Genomic DNA, 27,481 nt, shown 5'->3' with positions numbered 1-27,481 from the left:
ATAGTATTTATTTTTCTATTAAGCAATAGATTTATAGATAAATGAATATAAATTGAAAAGGAACAAGGATGAATTAGAAAGAATTAAAATTATTTTTCAGAAGTGTAGAATGATATAGTATGTATCTATGATAAATCGTTATTATATTTACATTTACAAAATTTTCCAGAAGGAAATTACTGTACAAATACTATATTAATTTCACTATAGTTGACTTAAAAATCCTTGTACTGATTTTTTTAAATAAAAAAAGAAACTCTTAGGATAAATATTAAATTATCTTCACATTAATAACTAGCAGAAACAAATTAAGAACTTAAAAAGGAGACAAAATTATTATAAATACATATATCTGTATAAAAAGTCAAAGAAAGTGAAACCTAGCATAGAAAATTCTGGGTTTTTTTCCTTGGTTTAGTATTGTGATTTGATTTGATTTATTTTGCATTCAATGTGACATATTACATTAAAAATAGAAAATACATAAAACATACAAAGTGAAAAATAACTATTTGAATGCCTGGATGACCCCTAAGTTTAGTTTTTGTACACCAGACTTATTTCCAATAAGTTCCAGAAGCCAGGGGAATTATTGCACAAAAGGGAATACATATAGTGATTTATGGTAAAATCAGCCAAGTTGTGGTATATATTGAAAAAAATAAATAGAACGATTAAGCATATAAATATGTTTACTGTATTCAATAATTTATTCAACGATATATAAAATATAAACTTTTTAAATTGATATTTTAAAAACGTTCAATAATACAATAGCCTATATATAAAAATATGAATACAATAAAGTGATAAAAGCACAAAAGTCAGTAAGAAAATATTCCTTAAGTTTTCTCTTAAAAAGCCAGTGGTCAGCAATTTTTTTTTAGATGAGTAGGTAGAACATTCCAGTCTTGGATACCTGTAGCAATAAATAAGGTGCGATTAGCACATTTTGTTCTCAGTTGGAACAAAAAAGTTATATTTCCGACCTGCTTCTGGTGCTGTATATTATTACATAGGAGACCTGCTTTGATACTAGATATTTTAGTTATATTTGTGTATTTAAAGTTATTATCACAAAGATAAATGTTGTTGTTGTTGTTCCTTGGTAGTTTTATTTAGATTTCCACTTCCTTTCCATTTTTCATACATTGAGAAAAAATAACATACTCATGTTTTGTTTCTTTTTTTTTTGCAATTATTCCAATCTTTCAGCACATCTTTCTTCCTGTGGCCAGCAGAGTTTGTTCTCAAAACACACACTGCTGTTAACCATATCAACAGTAACCACCACTAAATGAATAAACCATGTTCTGTGGAGTCTATTAGTGTACAGATTGGATGTTGGTAAAATACGGAAGCAGTGTGCTATCTGTTGACAGGCCCGAGTGATTGGCACCTGTCCGTCATATTGATATTGCTTGGTGTATGGATGTATTTATTAGCCCTCTAGAGAGAGCATGGACCCACTCGCAGATTTCTTATTCTAAATGAGTCTGAACAGGTGAGAAGAGACTTAAAGCCGTTCTACAAAGTGTTTAATGATGTGCTGAAAAACTTGATATGATCTTGTTGTAGGTCTCACCTTTTCTAATGACAGTTTCAAATTTTTTTCAGTTTTGTAGGAAAGGGGTTTGAGGGCTGTAATTATTAAACCCAACTTGTTAATAACAATAGGCCTATGAAATAATATTGATATACCTAGTTATGGTATTATTATATCAGCATCTGTCTCTTATACACATCTTATATATATATATATACATACATACATATTAATAATAATAATAATAATAATATTTATTATTATATTTTAAAAATTGTCAACAAAGAAAAGAAATGAAAGTTTGAAAAGTATGAATAAAATAAAACAAATTGAAAGGAAAAGAGTAAAAAAAACAAAAATGAAAATAAAAAATTAATAGAAATAAATGAAAATAGAAAATAATGTAAAAAAAGAAAGGAATTAAAAGCAATGGTAATCAATTTAAAGAAATGTTCAGAAAAATTAATCTTTGGAGTACACAGCCACATCACTGTCATCATGATCATCATCATCAAAGGCCGATTTTGTCTGTCTGCGATAACGTGATGCAATAACACTAAACAATAACAATCTATAGGAGCATTTTGCACTCGGAGCATGTACTGAAAATGTAGGATTTTAGGATTATATATTTTTTATGAATTATCAATAATATTTATATTATTTTTGGGCCATGTTGGCAATTCCAAAGTTTCAATAATAAATCATTTTGTAAATCTTGAGCTTTAATTCAATTTTAGAATGTTGTTTTATTGATCTGAGAGATAGGCTTTGGGGAGTGGTGATCTGATCCCGCTTATCAACCTAATACTCTGGAAGTCAAAGGTCAGATCGCAAAGACAAGTGATCAAAAGATGTTTTTATTCCCCTTGTTTATTTTTGAACTTTAAACCTTGTTGGAATGTGCCTCTTTGAATTTCTGAGTCACAACTCACCTGTACCAGGAGAAAGGTGATTAAAGGTAGATTAATTACCTATTTATTATGATGAGGTAAATACCGAGGTGTCTGGGATCATATGGTAACACTTGTCATAACCACCTAGAACAAACCCTCTAGAGTGACCTCTCAGACATCATCAAAATAAATTATTTTTCTTATAAATTATGTTTTAACTTTTTAAATGATTTATTTAACTCTCGGTTCATATTTTGATTGCAAATATGTACAAGAGAATTTATGATATTATCAATTTGTTTTTATAGTTTGATGAAAATGAAAAACAAAACTATTATTTAATAGGAGGCCTTAAAAATCACCATGCCTAGCAGCTAAAGTAATCCATCATGTTGGCTTTGAAAACAATTTAGTGTGGTGTTAGAATGATTGATCTGAAAAGAAAACTTTAAGAAACAGAATTTAGTATTCTTAAGTGATAAGTCAACATGTGTTACGTATTGATGCAAGTCCCATCAATTTCATACTTTCAGTGTAAATTTTGACTGGTCTGTATGATATAACATTTGACATGTCATTTGCCAAGGGGAATCATTCAAGGAATGCGATCCATTTCCACCATGAACCAGTTTGGCCGCGATGTATTTAACATCCAGAAAATCAGGAAATTAAACCTTTCCTTTTTTTTATTATTAAAATATATACAATCTTTACTTTACAAAAAGTAGTCTTACCGTACATCATTCACAAGTGAGAATTTTAAGTTTATTAAACTTTGAATTGGTCTTGGTACTTAATTGTTACTTATTAAGTCAATGCACATAAGCTCAAATGGTTTCATCTGGTTTCTGGATGCATGGAAAACTCTTGTAAGTAAGTAAACCAATAATATACATTGTTGTTACAAACAGTATATATTATTGGTTTACTTAGAAGAATTTCCATGTTCAATATGCATATTTATTATATTATGTTTATCAACATCAAGATATTTCTCAGCCCAACCATTTTTTCTCGGGTCTTGCCAACTTCCTTTCACTACATTATTAAAATTCTCTTTATTCAATTTACACAATTAAATGTCTTGTATTGTTCAGTATTGTTCAGGAAGAAGTAAATATATGTTGAGTTGATAGTCATTGAGTTGTTCAAGTAATTGAACTGAAATGCATTTTCTCTCATTTTCGTGGATCATTTTACAAATATCAAACTTTTTTTATGAAATCAAATCTGTTTTTTAATTTATACTACCTCATAATATAATATAATTATTATTATTTTTTTAAATATATTGTCTACCAAACCCTAGATTTCTATTTGTTGGTCAGCCAAATCAGTTGTGAAGCCAATCTTGTATACCCCATCGATTTTCTCATAAAGGACTAATTTTTCTCAACATTTCTTCCTTGCCAAATTCATGTGTTGAGTGGAGTTGAATAGCTTGGTGGTTAAGATGCTTGCCTTGTAATCCCATGGTCCTGGATTCAATTCCCCTCACAGAAACTGTCAGTAGTAACAGGAATTTTTTCTCACGACCAAAACAACTTCACTCTCAAGCCTCATAATGAGACTTAGTTTATGTAGTGTGTGTTGTGTTTATGTTTTTCTTGTGAAGGGATATGCCACTTGGAAAAGTGATTAAGTATTATATTAAGTGATTAAGGCATATCCTTTGCCTTTGGGCCTAAAACAATTTGAAAAAAACAAATGTGTCGTAGTAGGCCTGCATTTATTAAAACATGATTATGCTATTATCCTCAAGGTGTTTGAGCCAGACCGTGCAAGCGTGCGGTGGGGTTTCGCCACTCCTTCCACACATCAAATCTGTTTTATCTTCCCAACATACGCTGGTTCCCATATAGACTCCTGGGTAGAGGTACTCGTAGGTAGACATAAAGTGTCTTGCCTATAATGACACTGCACAGCGAGGGTTTCAGACCCCGATCTCAAGGTTGGGAGTCCAAGCCACAACTGTTGCGCCAACCCCTTCCTCATAAACCTTGTGAAAAGGGGATTCCCCGAGTATAACCCCACCCTCGATCCAAAATTGTGTTCAAGGCTGGGATTGGCTTATACCAGAATGTAGCTTGGGTCATTATACTTTATCTGCGTGTCTCTATCTTTGCATCAGGTACTAATAAAATGGGTATTTGGAAGGATGTGAACTTTCTTGATGACTGCATTCCGTCTATGGCGAATGCTCATGCACGACTGGTAATACTCCCCAGGGAGGGGAAGAGGTTGATACTGTGTGTGATTGTTAATGTTTGCATTGACCAGAGCATAATTGATAGAAATCATTTTGAGGTTGTTAGTAAAAGTGCAAAGCTGGTGTTCTTTCCCTGAGGGTTCAGAGGGTACCTATATCTTGCATTGGGCTATCAGCACATGGAGCCCCTCTTGTCCTCAACCTGACTATGTAAATTGTATATTTTTGTTTCATACATTTGATAAACATATAGATAAATTATTAAATGTCTTTTTCATGCCTTCAAATTGTCTTGAATCAGCTAGAAAACCTAAAGCATATCAAACCTACTTATAAAACTAGACCTTTTTGAACTTCATTATTTTCAAAAATTCACTCAACATTACAAATGGAATTTGTTTTTTTATAGATTTCCTTTCCTTCCATTTGTATTTGAGCTGCAAGCTGCTTAAAATATGTATACATATTTTTCACAATTTTTTTATCACATATTATTAAGTCACGTTTTCTTTCAAATTTGAATGACTATTTTACTGGTTTGAAGTATATCTGTATGTATGCACATGATAGTAACTTTGTTATGGAGATACACCTTCACTTGTGATAAATAAAGATGACAATAAATGTTTGAGAAAAACGTATTGCCTCCAACAGGATTTTAACTTCTTTTGATAGATTTATTATCATCTGTATGTGTGTTTTATTGTGTATGTGTTTGTAAAACCAGACTGAAGAAAAAAAAAATTTTTTTAGACGTTGTATACCTGACAGGGTATTGGACAAAAACTGTTTTTGTGATAAGTCAAAATTCAAAAATTTATTTAAATATAATGTAAGATAAACAATGAGGGTTTGCTGATACAGTAGGTACATAATTGAAAAGCTATTATTGATTACAATTACTATATACTGTCAGGTGAGTTAGGTGACCTGTATGTGCCCTTTAAAGCATAATTAAAGTCCTGCCCTGGTACAGCTCCAGGTCAGTTCTACCAGATGCTGACCAATTGATAAGCATCTGCATATTAAAGGCGTTTGCCTTCTGTCTTTGGATGAATGGCATTAATCTGTGTAACACCAAAGATAACCCACGAAAGTCTGAAGAAGACTTATGTCCAGTGGGGTCCAACGGCTTAAATGTCTCATCCAAGGGTCATTCAAGTATTATGTAACGCAGAGGGGGGGTGGGGTATAGTGGAAAATGTTACAGTGTGTGACATAGGGGTTGGGGGTGTTGCTTGAAGTGTGTCATAACAAAATTAATTTTCATGGGAAGAGAAGAAATATTAAATATTCAAACTTGTATGATATTACTTTATTGAAACATATTACATCAGTGTAATACAATGTAATGTAACACAGTTGTGTTGAATTTTGTGAAATCAAACAATGAAGTTACATCTACCATATCAAAAAATAACAAAACATCCTACAAATTTGTAGTGTAGGACAAATTTGTAGTGGAGGACATTTATCTTGATACTTAATATTGTTCATCTGATTTTATTAAAATTGTTGATGTTCGGAAGGGTGGGGGGGTGGTTCTAGAGTTACATAACATTTAGAGGGGGTTTGGAAAAGTGTTACAGAGTGTTATGGGGGGGGGGGTGTCAATATTTGCCAAAAAATTTTAACACTCCAACTAAAGTACAAGAAGAGCAGCGATGGGAATTGGACCTGAGACGAACTGATCTCCACGGTTCAGCGCACACACAGTGGCTACCACCAGTTTAGCCGACTGACCAAAGTTGTTCTCTTTAAATTTCCTTCAGGATTATTGACTGTTATTTTGCAGTAGCCAGAATTCTTGATTAACTGTATACCACCCTCATTTTGTCAAGTTTCTTATCTATACAGACCAAAGATCTTATAATAACAAGATAGCATTTTATGCATACCAAAATAGAAGCATCTGTTTGCACAGAAAGTAATTGTAATTGAGGGAGGGCGTCCTAGTTTTTAACCTGAATTTGCACAAAGATTATAGATGTCAAAGTTGAAAAGTAATTGTAATTGCGAGAGGGCACCCTACACTGTGTTGTTTTAGGAAGGCGCTATCTTTTTATATAAGATCTTTGGAGGTTTGAAGTATATTTTTATGATTATTATAATTTTTTCATTTTATTATTTTATTATTACCTTTAGCATTGTTACCTTTATATTTCTATTATTTTTACTTTATTAATGCTGTATTTTACCTAATTCAAAGGTTTTTTATAATTATTGTAAATGGACTTTTTTATATTCTGTTTTATTTTCAGGGGAATAGTACATTATTACATCATTTTATAGATATTCTAATTTGTTTCTTTTCTTTTTATGTGTTCTTCAGAACCTTATTTGGGAAAAAGATGTAAAAAATTCTTCTGGTGAAGTTATGGAAATCCTTAGACTGAAGGTATGTAAAAGTAAAACCATTTTATATATACATTGTAATAATAATTTCTGTTGATGTTAATAACCATTTTTAGGAAACTTGCTTGAATGTAGATAGAATCCAGGACCATGCTTACAGCATCAGCAGTTCAAGATTCAATATTACTAATAACAATGCTGAAAGGCAGTGTAATACATGAGGTAGGGTGCTGCATGTTACTAGATCAATCGCCAAATGAATATGATGAAACAGTGTAGCAGATGATGATGATGATGATGATCGTGTGCATCACATGTCAGAACATAGGGTAAACCTCTGATCTTCTAACATACTGTCTTAGGTATTTTTAAAGTGCACATGATGTAGTGTTGAGTACACTGCGTCTACAGTTTATATCCAGAATCTAAGAAGGACTGGTTCCACCACTGGAACTATGAACAAGTAAGGCACTGATGGGCAAAATGTGGACCAGCAGCAATTTTGTTGCAGGCTGCAAAAATGAATTAAAAACCATATTATATGAGCAGCTTTCATGCCATCTATGGCTAGAGAAAACATTTCTGATACTTACAGTGCAGCAGTGCCATTCAAAATCAACAAAACATTCGGAACAAGGTAACGCGAATATGTGCTAGTCCCAAGAACATACGTGTTGTCCCCCAATCGCACATGTTCACGTATGTTCAATCCATCTTCGGCTTAGCGAAAAGGTCCATGGGGTTAGAAACTCCCTCGGCAAGAGTAGAAGCTGTGTCTTTCTACCAATGCTGCTGTAACACTACAGGCAGCAAAGAGGGTAACTGGACATGCATTATGAATGTATACTGTATTGCATGTATTGTACATTGATTTGAATAATAATTTATTATAAAAATGTTGATATATTATGAATAAAGTCACTCAAAAACATTGTTGTTATCATCAGTATTGCATTCATAAACTTTATAAATGGTTATTTGAAATTCAACCACTTACTCGTCTGAAATTGTGTTCAGGTTTTTAAATAACAGATTATATAAATAAAGGTTCAGTTATAGGGATATTACACAGTCATACGTTTTTTGTATCCATCACTGCCAAGTAATGTCATAAAATGGAGAACAGTGTTATAAATAGGTAGTGTGTTGCATGTAGGCCTGCATATTAATTTTTAAGGTACCCAGTAAGTTTATTTATGGAAGATGTAATTATCCTTCCTCCCACAACCATAAGAAATATTTAAAGAACCAATTACAGTATATTAATTTTGCAAATGCTATACAAATTCATGTTGCTTTTATTAATCAACATAAACATCTAAAATGTTGTTGTTGGAAAGGTGTTTACTAGTTGCACTTTCCCAAAGGGTCTTGTTGAATAGTTGAACTTCATATGGTAACAGAACTTTTACAATAGAAACTTCCCTAGGTGGACTTTACTAAATCAAACTGTTCACCAGGTATACTTTCCAAAAGGAACAGTTTACAGTTGAACCACTGGGAACTGTTCACCAGCTGAACATGAAATCAAGATTCAATGGCCAATATAATTCGTTGCAAAAACGAGTTGATATCTTGAAGTAATATGCAATTCATATAAAATGAGAAAAGACACAGTAAAATAGCAAATTCGTCGATATGCCACTTTCTCACACCAATAGTACACTATATTAACTATATTCTGAAAGGACCTGTTCACCAGTTAAATTTTTCCAACATAAAGATTCACCAGTGGAACTTTTAAATAGTTTCCAAAGGAACTTTTCATCATTTGAACTTTCCTAAAGGTACTTCTGAACTTTTATTTATAAACAGAACTGTTCACCGGTAATGGAGTTTTCATAACTAGAACTGTCAACTATTGACCTATGGGAATGTTCGTCCAAAAAGTGGCACTAAGTACGGTATAACGAAAATTGTCAACGGTAGTAAGAAACAAAATCCAGAAAATGGTTTTAAAGTAATGTTTTTATCAACAGTAATTTTCACGGTGGAACTCTTTTCACAATTAGCACTTCGTTTGTCAAATCTTTTCTAAAATGGACTGTTCATTATTAGAACTTCCCTAAGTTAAGTGTTCAATACTGACTTGCAAATGTTTTTGTAGAAACAGAGAATGTGCATCCAGGTGAAACTGTCAACTGGTTGAAACTGTTCATCTAGTGAATCCTCAATTTTCAAACACCCGGTGGTTTCCTACCACAAAGGATAGATAGAGGGATTTATTCGTTGTAAACAACAAGGATAACCCACGAAAGTCTGAAGAAGACTAATTTCTCGTGGGGTCGATCTGTTGGTGATTGGGCAGTGAACCGGAAGACAATCCCATACAGTAAAGTAGTAAAGCTTCCAACAAGATATGCCCTAGCTAGCGCTATGAAATTGAAAAATAGAAATGTGCTTTTTTAAAAACTTTTTTGTTAATATGTATAGCCCTATAACATAAAATTATATTTTTGAATCAGAGATGTTATCCTAAGCAGTATGATTGGTATTCTCTATCGACATGGCCTATGCGGAATGATAGTCATATGTAGGCTTATACAATCCAATTTATGTGGAAGAAACCCAATTACATGGTGGACATTTTTTTCATAGTACAGGTTTTATTGAAGTGACATCTGTCGGAATCTTTTTCATGTCTTGTAAATAGTCCAAGAAAACGAATGATTTCCTTTAACACTCCTCTGTTGTATTTTGCAGCCGCTAGGGGAATTACATATGGCCACACACACACACACCCAATATCGAAATAATGCCAGTAATTGCGGGAAATGCCCGATTTATCCCCACAGCGATATCAGAAAAAGCTCTGCGAGCAATCTATTTAAAATGTGCCCTTAGGAGGTTTGGTTTCTTGGATTGAAAGTACTATGAGCTTTATTATGAATCACGATCCAGAAAGCCCCAATAGTTGAACCACAAACGAAGAAAGTACAGCGACTTCTCCGTCAGGAATTAGTTCAAATTAAAACGTCGTTTACGTTACAATATTGCACTACTTTCATCCTAGACTTTTGCGTGATTATTTACCTTCTGTCACTTTTAGACATATGTTGTATCAGATGATAATATCAACACTAATAATGTAAGTTAAACATTACCAAACTCGCAGTTAATTCGTCGCTCACATCACGAACTAACACAATTAAATTCAATTGTGTTAGTTCGTGAAATCAAAAAAGCGCGTCAAAATACGCGCTATTGTCGTTAAGGACTTTTTGTGTGGTAAAGAATACAAAATTGCTTGACAACCAATACGCGCCCGTTTTGACGCGCTACTGTGATTTCACGAACTAACACAATCTACTTTGATTGTGTTAGTTCGTGATGTGAGCGACGAATTGGCTGAAAGATGGTTTTGGTTCTGCTGATTGGAAGTGTTTCTTTTGAGATTCAGGCCAGCAATAGACTAACTTGCATTGACGACGGTGAGAGGTAGATTGGAGGTGAGATGGAGTGGATCATGTGTGACCCGTGTAAGCCTACGCCCTAGATTAAACATTAATTAAGAAAAACATATATATATTAGGGTCTACTTTTTCAAATATAGGCCTACCGGTACGTGATTTTTTGTTGGAGTCGGCCCCTACCATTAGACCTATCTTGTGTTTTCTGGTCCAAAATATTTGGACAATTTAACCATTAGGCCCTATTCATGTACGCCATATAATAGTATGTGAATGCTAATTTGAACTTTCTAAACATACCTATGTTAGTATCAGTAATCATTGCCGTAGGCCAACTTATTAATTTGCGATTCGTCTGCAAATGTTGGCCGATGTTCCACTCTACTGACATAGGCCTATTTACAGTTTGGTGAGGCCTAATATAATTAATAGCTTTAGCCTATACAAAATCATTACTTAATAATAATAAATAATAATAATAATAATAATAATAAATCAATAATATCAATAATAATAATAATAATAATATCAATAATAATACCGTTTTTGTATAGCTCTTAAGTATTAAAAGAATATCTCAATGTACTTAATAGACCTTATCACAGATACAAACACTAAGGGCAGAATTGTTGGAAACCCCAAAACCCTATGCTTACCTATCATTTAATAGGAATGTATGTAATTAAATACGGTATTAAGAATTCCTCATTTAAACAACTCGACTCGGCGTTGTACAACTTTTGCCATCTCCGAGATTCTGCATAGCGCCCTCTGAATACATAGGCCCTATCTTAACAGCTTCGACATTATATTTCTGTAAGTAAGCGTTATGACCCAGGGGCCACGCCCCTTGTGGAAGTTCAATCCATAGTTCTATTATTCAATATGTGCGATGTGTATTTCACCTGTTACACCAACGAAATGTATTTCGGACCTCACAAGGCGAAGAACCTAGTGCTTGTAATCTCTGAACAGTTTGCTAGTCGGGATAGTCACAAGGGAGGTTGATTAAACAACAACTACTAAATTTTGAACATGTTAAAATTGCTTGGAATAATTATCCATCACTCACTAACCATCCAGAAAAGTGGCCTTCAAAATGTCTGATTTATCGGTCTGTTCAGCCCCAACTCACCTGAAATTTACAGAGAACACCTTGATCAGAAGTTTACCTGGCGGGAGGACTGTCGGTGATTGATGGGTGCGGTGATGCAATCATCGACTCCTCTCTGCCGGCTTACCTGTAAACGTGTGAAAACAAGGTCGCCTACAGTTAAGAAAAACTTCTCATGGAATTTACCATTAAGCCACTCAAGTACATTTCTTAAATTCGTTGACTGATTGATAAAGTTTTAACACTCTACAAACCCCCCAGGTCTACACATTCGCCATTGTAACATTCAAAGTCACAGATAAACCTACTCTAAACATAATATATCGTCAGTTATTCAACCTCAATTCCGTAATCCTCGCATGACAAGATTAAAGTTTTTTGCCAATAGTGGGACTGCATATATGTCCCGCGAAAACCTCTTATAAGATTGAAGACTATATATTATATTTGACTTCAGTGTTAACTGTTTTTGTCATGTTACTATTCAAACGTAATACAAGTATAGAATTCAATCCAGAGCGTTTTAGGCCTATGCATATTTGATTAAAATGAAATATGCTTATGACTGCATGACGTTAAATTGCCAGTCATCATTATAGTCAAAATCTGAAACAATTTGGACAACAACAGACCCCGCGAATAATGAATATGGTAATATCAACAAGTTGTTCAATCTACCGCTTTGAATCTTGATATGCGGATGGGAAGTCATCGAGGCCTAAATAAATATCCACAAAGGTGTTAACCTCGTAACTATTTTTAATATCAATTGTATCTTCGTATTGATTTTTTTTTTTTTTCTCAGGCTTACCACACCTGCCAATCACTGGACATTAAGGTTTTGTTTTGGGAAAAGGTTTCACCTTGTTTTGACTTTCATTACCGGTATTGGGCGATTTATAGCGCTTTTTCACGCCTTCTGAAGGCTAATTAATTATAGAGGTATCATGAAATTTGTCAGAGGAAATGTGCAATTTACGTTGCTTGCAGATGGTGCTACGTAGACCGGTCAGATTGATTGGCAAATTGATTCATCAAACCCTCCGAATTCGACAAATACCATTGACCTTTCCCCCCAGAGAAGTAGACAGCCCCCCGATTCCCCTGATCCCCGGTATTCAGATTTAAGTTCTTCTTGTAGGCCAAATTTATAAGGAACGTGTTTCTCCTACCCTCATTGTCCTTTTTGGGCCGCCTCCGTACCGGTGTTTTAACAAATATTATTTACATAAACCAAAAACACCTAAAAATTCAAGCATCATTGTAGGTAATAGGCCCTACTTATTCGTGTGTGTCAGTTAGGCCTGATATTATCCAATTATACAGGCCCATAGCATTTCAGGGCTTTAGTCGTCCCGTAAACATTTAGAAATACGTTGTATAGACCTATCTGACTTGTTTTTATAGTACGGTATTCATTATTTTAAAGAGAAACCGGTTGGACATTTAAATGTCCCCATGATACGAAACACTAGTTCATGATATGTTCTCTCATTAGTGTCATTACAGTGTTCAGAAGAGTGTGTGTAGTGGGAATATTTGTGAAGTGAAATAAAGAAGAATCATCACCATCCTACAGGATTTTCTTTTCGAAATTTTGAACGAGAAACATGTTTATTATTTTGTTGGCCTAATTTGCTGAATTTATCAAGGTTTACTAAACAATATCTGGATCTCTTTTAAACAAGCTCGTAAATTTTACATGTCAGATTTTATGTTCATTGATAGTTTTAGCAGGCGAGGATCAAATCTATGTGCTAAGCCTAGGAATATTTTTGGTGAAGACAATTAATACCGATTGTATTGCGATTCTTTCACGACCAGTAATTAAATGACAGTGATTTTTGATGGCTGTTTTAGATAGAATTAAAATATAATTATAGAGGTGCACAGCGGTAGTCAACCTCCTAAAAGATTTAATAAGAACTTCAAGTTCTGTTTAAATTGATTTACTGCCGAATGTTCCTTGGACAAACGCGTTAACCTTTTGTACATATCTTCAGATATAAATCATTAGTCGTCATATTGAGTCAACATCGTGATGAATTCGCCTGGGTACTAGCGCTCGAACTAGTCCGCGCTTTGCAAGCGACATTGTCGTTTTCCTTTCGTCTTTTTTTCTCACGCGATATTCCCCAATTCATTAATAGAAATTAATACCTTAAACCAACAGTGATCGGCAAACCGCTTACGTAAGATGCATTCTAGGCATAAAATTATTCCAATTATCAAGCTTAGGAAGTGGAAATGTGTTTAATTGTGTGACAAAACCTTATTCTTAATAATAGGCCTAATAAAGTTGGCCATCACTACTCAATAATAGGCCTAATGATAATCCATATTTCACTTTGTTGAAATCGTATAACCACAGATTGGATGATACAAATAATATATAAAAGTGTAAAATGTTAAGAGCAACATAAATTAATTCTAGAAAATGTATATTTGATTGAAGATACACAACAAATGTAATGATTTAAACAATTATAATATTTCATTAAATTAATCAATTATGATTAGGCCTATGTACAATACCGGTATTATTTTTAAAAATTGTCTGTTGCAGTGTTATCAATAATTATTTACAATGTGATTTTTTAAAGTCCTTATCACAAATGTCCTTATCACAAATGTAGGCCTATAGTACGGTAGTAATTTTAAACATCCAAACAATTAATCGATTATTATTAGGCCTATTTACAATATTTTTTTTACTTATGAAATTTTATTATTTACAAAAAAAAAATTAAAAACCATTCAGCCTATCACGAGAAGTAGTAATACAAAATATACAAAAAATGTATTTAAACAACTAATGGTTGCTAGATATTTTAATTCTTTTGTTCCATATTCTCTTCGATTTCTAAATACTGTAATGCAATAATGTGATATACTTTTACTTTTTATGATGCTTTAATATATGAAATATTAAAGAGGCCTATGAAGTAGGCCTACGCTATTTTAATTTGGTGTTTTTTACTGTATTTTAATATTTTTAATATATTCTCTTTGCACTTTGTATTATGCCTATCTTATCTTTTGAATTTTATATGTGTAAATGCTATGAAAAAATACACTCAAAATATTTTCTGCCAAAGACTACGGTAAATAAAGTTGAAATTGAATTGAATCTGGACAAATGTTCTGTAATAAAACATATATCTTCCAAAGCTTTTGAATGGTGTAGATTAATGGGTGTATTAGTTGCCTTTAATCAGAGGTGAACAATTGTATTGAAGCAGTCTGTCAGTATTAACATTATTTAATAATCTTATTTTATCTTAAGTTTATCTGCCGGTGGTGCTGAAACTATCTCAGCTATTCACCAGTATTTCTAAGTCTTGATTTTGGGCTGGGAAGTTGTAGTTAACGCAAGCATTTAAGGTACGTCAATCACTCAATCAATCAATTAATCAATCTTAATTTTTAAAATTAATCATCACAGGCATATGCCCCTATTGAAGAATAGGACTAAATTTGTGACACGTCTTTCATTTAGCACTTATCGTAAAATAAGTAGGCCTATATCATCAGAGAATTGGTTAACCGTCATTTGATTCGTTCTCTTTTATATGATATACAGAAAGTACTGTGGGTTTTTTTTCGACGTTTTTATGTCCTTTTTTCACGTCATTTGCGCACTAAATTACTTCTGTCGATGCAGAAAACCGTAACATGAATTCCGTCACTCCTGAATGAAAGATTGGATCATATGGGATGAGATCCAATTCCACGTGGATACACACTGCTTAGTAAAACATAATGGACCATGTTGTATACCTATTTGCCCGATCACCCATTTGGGACTAGAAACCGTCTGAAAACTACCTCACTATTTTCACTGGTAGTAGTAGTAACACGGAGGTAGAAAAGTAAGTGGATCACGGGACAACGGGCTTCTTTCCGATTGGATGAATGCTTTTGATCCGTAACGCGGCGATGTGCGTGCGTGTTATTACGAGCGATTTTTCTTTGAATGCGGCCTAGTTATTTAAGTTGGGCTTCCCGTAGTATCAATGACAGTTTTGTGGGCCTGCGGAACAGAGCCACAGTGGTTTCATTTTAGGGGTTTACATGATTTTGATCGACAAATGATGAAATGTAGGCCCTATTGGAGCCACTGATGAGCCAGGTAGCTCCTCGAAAAGCATGAAAAGAAAAAAAAAACACTTGCTTGCCTTCTCACAAGTTTCGAAGAGCCACCTGTACCACCAATTACGGTAACTCTACAAAAAAGTAGGATATAAACAAAATTGCTTGAATACAAATTACATGCCTAATCTGATAATAGTCACCATCCATTATGGGTAATCAGGTTGGATAAACCCTTGGAAATTTACAAACGAATTAGACCTAATTCTGGCTATAGGTAGGCCTAAACCTAATTTTCACCAACTTGCACTATAGGATTAAAAAAAAGTGCCTTTTCGATAGGGGAGAGCAAACACCGTGTATTATTAAGATGTACCATATTAGTTTACTTTTACCTACGACCAAGAGTCTGGGGTAATAGATAGCAAATACTATTTTGGTATTCATTGATCACTGACAAGCGATCGGTCAGCCTACTCATTTGGTCAAGCCAAGTGCACTTTCATTAGTGGTTATACCAGCAAGACAACTGTCCAGTTTTTCCACTAATAACAGTGCTTGAGGCGAATGTAAGAAACATAAACGCAAAGATAACTGTATGTCTCATCTCTCCAGTATTCTAGATATTTTTTCAGGTAGCGGAGATTTCTCTGAGCAGAATTCTTTGGTTGTCTTTAGTGCAAGACTAACATTTTCACACCTCGGGCGTTGAACTTGATGTGTTAGTTCATCTAAAGGACATTGTTGACAGAACGGGGGTCAGCGGGTTCAATGAAATAAAACGTTAAGAATAAAAGTATTTCTTATAAAAATGGTGATGATTTCCCGAACGCCGTCTGCTTATACATTGTTCCATTGCCGTGGTTTTATATTTATTAGCCGATGATTTGAAGTTAAAAGGCATTATTAGCATGAATCTGTTAGTCAGCGATTGGTCACACCGCAAAAAAGTACTCATTGCCTTGAAACAGACGAACGGTACGATGTCAACAGGACAAATTCGGATCTGATCAGATTTAGTCGGATTTTTTTCGTTTATCCACATGCTTAGACAAGCTTGTTTAACACCTATTGAAGATGCTAAATTTAAAAAAAAAAACAGAAAAACAAGACTAACACGACGACCAACATACACCATCGCTACTGTTACTGGTGTTAAGCAAGCGTTTGTCTATAAACGAACTTAAAATCAAAGTACAACGCGGTCATCATCGTCGTCATTTTCAGTCACATCGTCACCGTCCTATTATATTGGCATCGTTGTCGTCATTATCGTCACTGTCATTATCATAGACCTGTGATAATGACGTAGTGACGATACAAAAACTGAATTGCTTCTATCACTTATTGGTTATTTTCATTCATTCATGAATTTGTTCTTATTTTTACACACTTTTCAAACATAAAAAGTTTTTGTTGTACACCAGTATTACAATCACAGCTTCTGCAAATAAGGTACAGATAAGATTAGTTTTTTTTTTGTGTGTTTTAAAAAATAAAAACCTCATTTGACATTTTACATCAGCCTCAATTTGTTCATATTCTGTTTTCAATTTTTAAGCTACGGTATTTAAGCCTCAATGCTCTTATAAAATTTGTTCTTATAAAAAAAATAAACAATTGTATTTGACGATAAAACACGATATTAATCCTACCATCACAAAAATTGGATTGAGTTTGAACGTCTCGATGCAACAGCACAAACAAGTTCAGATCCATCCCCTTCAAAGTTACGCCAAGTACAAACAAAATAATTAAGACTAATTGACGTGTGTAGCTTCAGAAATAGGCTACCATCACTGCTTGTATTATTTAACTCCTGTGCATTTATCTTGACAGGAAGAGGCAAATCGTTTGTTTTTCACTCATTCCTAACAAATCGTTTGTTTTTCGCTCATGACTTAAACTGAAGGTCTGCAAAAAGCTGTCATAAATAATAATTAAGCTGAATATTTGTTGTTCGGTCGAATGATACCGATAATACTAAATAGGACAGACGAGGAAGCGCTCAGATTTTTCTGTGTTTACCCGAAAATTGTAGGCCAATTTTTTTTCCACGGTACTTTACATACGATCACCTTGAAATTATTTTAGATATAAGCCAACAACTTTTATGGTATTCCGTTAAACGAAATCAGGATGTTTTCAGCTGATATAAAATATCCGCATCGTATTCAGTCCGTTTATTGATATTTATGAAAATGCATATAATACCTGAGGTCGTGGGGCTGGCGATTACATATATGAGCCTATTATGATGGCTTATAATTATTTTATTATTATTATTATTATTATTATTATTATTATTATTATTATTATTATTATTAACCATTGATTATTAGTGTAATTGTGAGCAGTTTATCACCTCCAATAATGGCTGATTCACTCACAATTTTGCTGCACGCTGAGACATCCCCCCTCCCCATCGTTTTTAAAGCGTTACACGAAGTGCTCCAAAATCGCCGCGCGACTCAGAGCATGAACTTCATATTAGGTTCAAAGTTAAATTTAATTTCGCTTCGCAGACCTGTCTCTTATACACATCTTTGTTTGTTGATAAGAGCACAAACCGTCACGTTTCTTAATCGAACCGATTATCAGTTATTATGCTTCGAATAATCCCTCGTGATCGCCTTAATCCTAAGTAATCATAACGCCGATCGGCTTTCATTGCTTGGCGCATGGCGCGAGCGTATGATAAACACAGTCTCGCTTATATTATGTGTACCAATTCAGTTATCAAATTATTGTCGGATTAACAAGCTATCATGCAATCGTTGAAACATTATTATTGTAAGCGGTCTAAGTCGTTGTCTTTAATTATGAGGCGTTTGGAATTTGATAGTTTGTAATCCAAATTCAAACACAGTGTTAATGAATGTTCTCTCGCCTGTCTTAATGTCACTGTCCCTGGGGTAACCATGCTCAAATATGACGGTCATGCGATGTCTTAATTCCAGGGAAAAAAAATCCATAGGTGTATGATTTGGGGATATAGCATCAAATTAACTTAAATGTAACAGAGGTCCAAGTAGACCTACGAGTACCATAGCAATACATTCGTTAAAGTGCCTATAGACGCTTGGGATTCGTCACATACGAAAAAATCCAGGGTTGTTCTAGTTTTGTTATTTATTTTTTTATTTTATGTCATACGGTATATTTCATTATCAGTTTACAGGCCTATTATGCTTTGGAATAAATCTGTAGTTTTGCGGTTGAGATGTTTTCCTTCCAAATGTTGAATTATTGATGGAGTGGAGCCGTAGCTTGGTTGTAGCCTTCCAATCCCTGATTTTAGGATCCAAATAAGTCTATATTATATTATAGGCCTATAAGCTGAGTTGCCTTGTTGACTTACGGTAGGCATTTCAGGTGACATCGTGTCACATTTTAGGTGACCAATCTACCCGGAGATAATTTTGCCATATTCCAGCTGACCAATATTCCAGATGACCAATATTCCGGATGACAAAAGTGACATTATTTCAGGTGTATTTTTCTGTGACGTATGGCCTACGTAGGCCTGTAAGTTGAAAATGTATTCAAGAGTATGTAAACACTATTAGGCCTAGTAGAAGGCCATAGCGCCCCCATTGAATTCGAAAAAGTAATAATGTACTGCATTGTTGGCACTTTTACATAATGTCTTAAAATTCCGAATGTCTTTATAACTAGAAAGTAAAAGAAAATGATAATTTCGTTCTTTTATTTAAAGAAATTATGTAAGTATGAATTAAATATTCCTTAAGTGTAAAAAAAAATAATGGCATGTATTCGGTATAATAGGTCCTACTCTAAATGCGATTTCAAAAACTTTTTACAAAGACTCATTGTTTTTTATTAAATCATGTTGTAGTACTGGCAAATCAGAACGCTGTATTCCTTACACTTGTTGAAACAAAAGATGCTGCAATGAGTTTTGCCGTCTACAACGTACAACCACCTGAAATCTATTATGGTCAATTTCACAAGATTATGTACATGCTGCCCAATGCTTTCATTTTCAACCGATACTAATTTGTAGGCCGTGTCTTATTATTTTCTCTCTTTCATCGCAATAGATATAAACATTTCTTCGCGAAACATTATTAAATCGCGGATATTAGTAGTACCTGTGACAAGGAAGAAGTGATTGAATCAACAATATTAATATGCTGACGAAGGCAACCCCATTGACCAAACAACTAGGCCTAACAGTGCTATTACAGACGGCCGTCTTATAGGACAGCTTGTAGATGTTCGCACAGTTGAAAGTTGTGTCACTAAACGACAGATACAGATGTGCGCAGTGTTGGAAGAATACAAACTACGCGATGATATTTCGTTGTCGTGTCTTTATCGTGTAGTGTAAATGTGGCTTTATGTGTCGCATTCCCGCATGTTTACGTTGACATTTACTTGAAATGAGCCCGTGTTCATTTTACTTGCTTAGGTCTATATCGAATTTTAAGTATCCCCGGAAACCTCAAAATTTCAATTAAAAATTAAACAAGTTTTTAAGTTCAAGGTGTTAAACAGGTCAAAAAAATTAATTAATTTTCGTTGATTTACAGACATTTCACTACAATAATCCTTATATTGATTACCAGCCTTATTTAAGGTTCCATGCAAATAGATACCGGTACACGAAATAATATTATTATTTAGCTGTCTGTTAATTGACCGGGGGATTTGTTTTTTTCTCATTATTTAAATTTCCAATTGTAAAATAATTACTTGAATAGGCCTACACAGTTCAAATAGAAACACTTTAATTCTCTTGACAGACAGTCCATCTATAATTTGTACTGATTATGTTTCTATTGTTTCGAATGTTATTATGAGTGCCTACTCATTTTACTTTAAAAAGTATTCATTTATCTCTTATCTGGGTTGGATGCAGAATTTTGCGGTAGTTTGTGAGTGGGAGTCCACACCACCTCAGCCCGACCATGGTTGGGGCTGAGGTGCGAACATTTATGAGAATATGGACCTATAGGTGCCCGGAAATCGCACTCTAATACCTTTAAAATCTTACCGGTAATTCATATCAACAATAGGCCTACAATTCAACAATTATTTTCTTATTACAATTTAGGGGGTGCGATCTCACCGTCTCATCCGCCTCAGCTAATAAACACATATTACAATCGTATAAAGTAGAGACTAGTGAATTTAGGCCTTTCACCCCAACACCTTTAAGCGCCTTTGTTTCTATAGGTGCCAACACTGGCGGCAACGCACCTCGTTTCTATCGTATTTTGTCATTGTCTGCCTAGGCCTATCATTCAGTGATGCTTCTTTCAAACAGAACCTAGGTCTGTTATTAGTTTTTGTATGAATCATTTTAGTTTCTTCAGCATTATTATATATAATTCGATTGACATTATTAGAGGTTTGTGTCTTTTCATCTAATATTTATGGAAAGCACAGTTCCCAATACATTACTGCAATTCATTAGACGGTAATTATTGTCAATGATTAAATTTCGACAAGTAACAGCTCTTTCGATTGTCGTTGACTCTGCTGACGGGGCAGGGCAGAGAGTCACAATTGACCAGGGACATTTCAGCAACGCGTCGATTTTTGATGAATCACCCATATAATGTTTACCGTCATTAGGCCTACATTAAAAAAAAAGTATCATAGTACTGTGCACATACGCCTGGGGTGTGTAGCGAAAGATTAATGCATTATAAACTTACAAGTTACATTTAACATTATTTATCGAATAAATCTGATATTAACCTTTCCCTTCATGTTGACAAAAAGCGGGATGTTGGATAGGTTGAAGGTACGCAGACGATGAAGCTACTGTTGCTGTGTTCTGCATTCGAAGCGCCTGGGACGTCTCATCGTCCGCCTGGTATTGCTTCGCAGACTGTCTAATTGTTTGTCTTTCCCGGCAATAGTTGATACTTTCATAAACCTTTCAAATCAATAGTTATTAGATTTGTGTTATGAATCCATAATGATATTGAGGCAGTATGCCTGATTTGTTTTGACAGTAAGATCGTTTGCGCTAAACGGTTCCAAGACTGCTTATGACAAAGGTGAGTCATTTCAACAAGTGGTTTATTCAGTACATGCATGTTATGTTGGAAGAATTGGGTTCAAGTCCCGTGCGAGTCGTATTTTTTCCTTTTTTTTTTCTTTTCTTTTTACACTAAAATTGTGAGCCTTTGCTATTGGAATCAGTGCAAGCGCATATAAAAATGTCCTCTATTCTTAGGTCTAATGAGCGAAAATATTGGTTTATATTCATTATACTTAGTACCGGAGCATTCGTTTTTACTGGTTTGTTTTGCGTATTGAGTATTTTTCCCGAAAGTCAACAAAGTGTATTTTATCTTCGAAAGCAACTATTACGGTATGAACCGCTGTGTAACTGAAGAGCTTGTAAACGACACAATAATAATTCTTAATTGAAATTCAAGAATACAGTACAAACCCCTATTAGGTGGACACATTCGGGACCAAGAAAAGTGTCCCCTTATAATGGAGATGTTCCCTTAAAAGGGGTGTCCCAAAGTAGAGATGTTACTTATTTAGTGTTCACCCTAGGCCTAATTATAAACGAAAATGTGCATGTTATGTAAATATCATATCATATAAATGGTGCTAAAGTAGGTCTACGATTTGTTGTGGTCACTTTTCGTGCGGTCGTGTCTCTCAGTCGTTAAGGGAAGAGGGCGTTTACGTGGAGACACCACCGTAATTATGTGTCGATTTGTTCTTCCGAAGTTTGACCATGGACCGTCTTCCTGCTCTCTGTTCTAAAAACTACCAGTCATTGTAGGGCATTAATGTTTTCTTTTGACACCCAGTCCATGAATGAAGCTCTGTGATTGATCTAATGATGGCCTACGCCTATTCCAAGGCCCTCACGTGTCCCAATTACATAACCTATATTAGCCTTATTATTATAAAGGCGTATGGGTACATGCCTTTGAATAGTTAGTCCTATTATAAATGAATTTCCATCAGACAAAAAATAATGGTTTAAAAAGCATCGAAAGCCTAGCACGATTTGCTGAGTATCTTGGTAATGATTATCCAACAAAAAAAAAAGTTAGTGGCAAACTTTTTACTAACTACCGTACCGCTACGTGATAATGTGTAAGCTTGTCTTCGTTTGTACATGTGTACGTGGTATGGTACCTAGTGGCTAAAACAGGCGTGCTACTTTAGTATTACGATTTTTAACAGACATGGCTACATTTTCCAAAATGCAATGCCGTTACCTAAACAAACATTAACAATATATCAATCCGCTTGAAATTGTTAAGACTAAATTATTTATACCTTTATTAAGCAACGCTATGATAGAGTAATGTCTGTGCCTTACCTGTACGAATCGAACCCACAACCTCCAGATACTAGCCTGGTTTCATAACCACTACCACCGAACTTGCGCTTTGTGACTAGTGGTGATTGGTGATACGCATTGGTACATTGTAACTTGTACTTTATATTGCATTCTGTGTCCTTTTGATGGTTTTACTCGTAAACTTTGTTTTTTCACTTATAATTGATATCAACTATTAGTTAAATTACGGTAGTAATTTCTTTAAGATATTTGATTGCCTTTCGCCTGCTTCTCCTAGCTCGCAGTCGTTTCACACAATTATACGATACTAGAAGATAACGTTTATTAACTTTAAAGCCGTATATGCTCGTTGAACATGTCCTATAGTTGTTGTTGTGTAAAATTATCGTAGTTTATAGTCCCAATTGAAAAGTGGCATGGCCGTTTCTGTAGTAAGCAGGTTCGTAAATCTCTTTACCCGGCATTATATAGATTGAGTTTTACATTTAAAATGGTAAATTAGTAACACGTTATTGCATCTGAATACGACGGCGCACTATCAGTAGCAGACGATTAATCTCGTGCGCAGCGTTGATCGTGCTAACTAGAGAATAACTACTCTAAGTCCAAGGTAATGATAGTGATAAAGGATGGCTATGGCACTTCTCTTGCGGTAAGTGGATATAATGTCGTTATGGATGTAATCCGGCCTATCATAGTTGGCGATAATTCGCTCACCATGCCACTGTTTTATCTAAGCTTCTTATTCAAGTCACTTTGGATTTAAGTCATTTTGTTTTGGTTCTCGTTTTAAGTTATTGATAATGATTTATTATCATTCATTAACGGTGGTTATGATTTACCTATTTCAATTATTTAACTAAAATCGTAAGAACAAGTTTCCTGTCACATACACAACAAATTGTAAGTGGTACATTGTTTCTGTTGTGTTCATTTAAAGTTGTACAATGATGAAATTGCTATCTTTGTTATCAATTTTGTCTTAGTCATATCATAGAGAATGTTCTATCTTCTCTATGGTCATATGATTTTCTTTATCAACATAATCACATTCATTTATCATCATCGTCATTATTCATCTATATCATCTTCATCATTGGCATCTTCATCGTCATCATTATCATAAGCATCATCATCGTTATCATCAATATCGTAATCATCTTAATCGAAATCATTGTAAATACATGATTAATGATAACACCTTTTAATTTCCTAAGTGCTGAAAATAAAAGTTGCAATACCGCATCGTCTTTCAGACGAGGCCTTTAAGCCGTTGGTCCCGTGTACAATTGCACGTATTACATTTAATAAAAAAAGTAACATAACGGATTCTCTTCCGGTGAACTGACCAATACGCGTAGAACTTCCGTAACTTTTTTTATGCATGGTGTGTTTTATATTTGTAACTGTCCAATGCATTATTTCACCGCTTTGTATTATAAAAAAAAATGAAATTATATTTAGTATTGTCATCCTATTTATCAATATCGTATCGTCATATTCATCTTCATCCTCATCTTCGTCATCGTCGTCGTTATCATTATCATCATCATCGTCATAAACATCTTTACCAACATAATTACCATCGTCGTCGACGCCGTCATCATCATCTTTATCATACCCACATGATCAATATTATTATCATTATCAATTTCGTCATTGTTGTCATCATCATCATCATCATCATCATTACGTATATTAGCATCACCATCGCGATCAATACCACCATCATCATCATCATCATCACTGCCGCCATAATCATTATCGTCATCATAATTGTTATTTATATTAATTATTGTTGTGTATTATTTATTATTATTTCTTCATAGTTTTATTATCATCTACTGTATATATTCAGTCCTAATAGGCTTATTATTTCAATTATGTACCATATTATTTATTGTTAGGCCTATTATCCTTGTTTTTTTTCATTATTATGTCTTTATTACCATATAGGCCTACTTTGATATCAAGTGCAAAACACGTACCGTACTCAGTATTGTAATCCAAGTTTTGCAACGTCATTCTTGTCATGGCATTGACTATGATCACTAAATTGTAACATCTAAATATATCTATAGAACTTCTTACTACAACGAACCTTTGGGAAGATAAGCGACAAAGTATTTAAGATGATCCTTGTATGTTTTTAATCTTGTAATTATTTCCTTATTATAACCGTTTGAACGACATTTTAAATCGACGTTAACACCCCTGTGTTATTGTCTCATTTCCGGTTGTTTGAATCTTATCAAAAAGCCAAGTAACCTCATTAAACGTTTCGTTAGCCTGTCCATGGCCTGTCGCAACGAATTTTATGATTTGAAAGTAAAACTTCAAACTGTGAATTATCTTTTCGGTTTTCTGCTTTTGTAATTGCTGCGAAAACTATCTTAATTCCGATGTAATTATTCACCCTGGGCCCCTGCGGGTAAATAGACGTTGATACATTATTGCTGCAAAGCCTTTGACGAATGATCCTGAGAAGAAAAAAAATCATGTGAAAACTAGTAGGATTATATTCCGTTGGAAAATAGCGTTCTATGTACCACCAACGAGGCATTGTTCCTATTATTAAAATCAATTAGGTCTATGTTAACTGGCTAGGCCTTTGATTATTATTAAATAGGCCTACTTGTATAATAGGCCTATTAGACTATTATTATTATTATTATTATTATTATTATTATTATTATTATTATTATTGTTATTGTTATTATAATTGTTATTATTATTATTATTATTATTATTATTATTATTTGTGCACATGCCACATGGTGTAGGCCTACCGAAAACCTATAATTATTTATTAATATTAATATTATTATTTGAAGGCTTGCATGGCGAAGTAGTAATATATATGAATGCTTGCGGTACACTGCAAACATTAATATATAATATTATTATTGTTATAATTTAATAATATATTTTTTCTTTGTAAGATTGTTTATTTTATTTGTTTATTTATTTATTTTATTTTAGCCATATTTAATGAGGGTGAACCATTCAACAGAAGCTGATCATTTGGGACCAAATAAAGTCACCACTGCTAATATTATGGTATATTAAACTTATTATTTGTTATTAAAATCATTATTTGTATTATTATCATTATCATGATTTACTATTATTAGTTTTTACTTTAGGGCATTATTGTAGATTTACACAGGCCAACGTTGCCTGTTGGGATACTAAGGTTATCGATTGTGTTTGGGTTCTAAAAGGAAGCCCGCTAGTGATACAACACTCGCTGGACGCCGAAAAACTCTGTCAGACAGTCGCAGGTGTAGGCGCCTAGGATTTAGTATTCCCCACCGCCGTGTATATCATCGAATTCCACAGCATGTCATCTGCCAAGTTTCTTGCCCTGGGCGTACCTTTGTTGTAAATGAATTAGAGAGGTTGTCATATCCAAAATGCCGACATCAATCAGAGTTTCTTACTCCAGGTACTACACGCTACATTTGTTCTCCGTTTACCTGTGAAGGTTTGGCCACTAGGTGTGCGTAAGCTAAAGCTGTGTGGGCCGCGTATTTTGTCGGTTTTTTCCCCCCAAGGTCTAACTGGGCGTCATATTACCATTATCGTTTTAAACGCATAAACCATCAGGCCACCGATAAAATAATTTGTGTTTGTGTGCCATTTTCATAATATATAATTATATTATTAACGATTTTAAAATAAAACTTTCCTTTATAAGTTCTGTTTTTTTAACCTGTAGGCCTAAACTAAACAATTAAGCTCACGGAAACTTTCGCATTATACTTTCGCGTACATTTTAGTACAGTATTATATAGTGGCTGCACATATGGAGGCGCTGTTTCGCTTTGCCTTATATAATTACTAAATCAAGGGACTTTCCCCACCCACGTTTCACAGATTTTATTCAAATACTGTAAATGCTTTATGCAACTTCCTGTTGTATTTTCATTGTGTCTGATTTTATATTACAGTATGTCACACAATCGTACATCTTATGTGGTTATGTAGGTCTATAAACCTATAACAGTAATGCCTATAATACGTTATGTCTCTTTATATAAAATTGATTTGTAGGCCTAAACTTTAGAAAGTTTACCAATCCAAATAATATTATGTTGTTTCCCCAGGTTGAATTATTAAGCTGTTGTATCTTTATATCCCAATTATTATCTTTTGAATTAAGGAAGACTCGCGGATTAAAATCTAATTTCAAAATATTGTATTTCTGTACAGGTACCGATTCCGCGTTGCCACGTCATTTGGCATTCGAATCGCCATTTAGTTATGATAAAAAAAAATCTAGATTTTTTTTTATTTATTCAACTGAACATACACTTTTGTTTCAGTGGCACACAACATTTCGGTGCGTTCAATGAGAAAGAAAAAAAAACAACTAAACTAAAAGAGACTAAAAGTTATACAAAACAATTATACAATAACAGTATTCATTACTGTATTGGTGTTGAAACAAAATCCACTAAATAAAAAACAACATTGCTGTAGTAATACTATTTTTAGAGTTAACAAATTATTACGTTATTAAGATACAGATAAGCACAAAAAAA

The 27,481-nt window shown here is 34.0% G+C and overlaps 1 protein-coding gene across 2 annotated transcripts in view; it reads left to right on the top strand.

Annotated features, from left to right (window-relative positions):
* LOC117110128 (COBW domain-containing protein 1-like) overlaps positions 1–27,481 on the top strand; it is a 73,881-nt gene that overhangs the window by 17,210 nt on the left and 29,190 nt on the right. The window contains exons 12-13 of one of the 2 annotated variants that reach the window (XM_033252729.1): positions 6,984–7,049; positions 14,817–14,914. In XM_033252729.1, coding sequence (XP_033108620.1) covers positions 6,984–7,049; positions 14,817–14,837 — 87 coding nt within the window. In that variant the 3' untranslated portion in view covers positions 14,838–14,914. Of the gene's footprint in view, positions 1–6,983; positions 7,119–14,816; positions 14,915–27,481 lie in introns of those variants that run through there. The other variant, XM_033252728.1, reaches the window with a different exon arrangement.

Source organism: Anneissia japonica, unplaced genomic scaffold (assembly GCF_011630105.1).
Source record: "Anneissia japonica isolate Jap-2015-1 unplaced genomic scaffold, ASM1163010v1 scaffold1829_len478734_cov173, whole genome shotgun sequence".
In the NCBI taxonomy this organism is placed as follows: domain Eukaryota; kingdom Metazoa; phylum Echinodermata; class Crinoidea; order Comatulida; family Comatulidae; genus Anneissia; species Anneissia japonica.
Note: the sequence above shows the minus strand (reverse complement) of the source record. Positions and strands in the feature narration are given on the sequence as shown.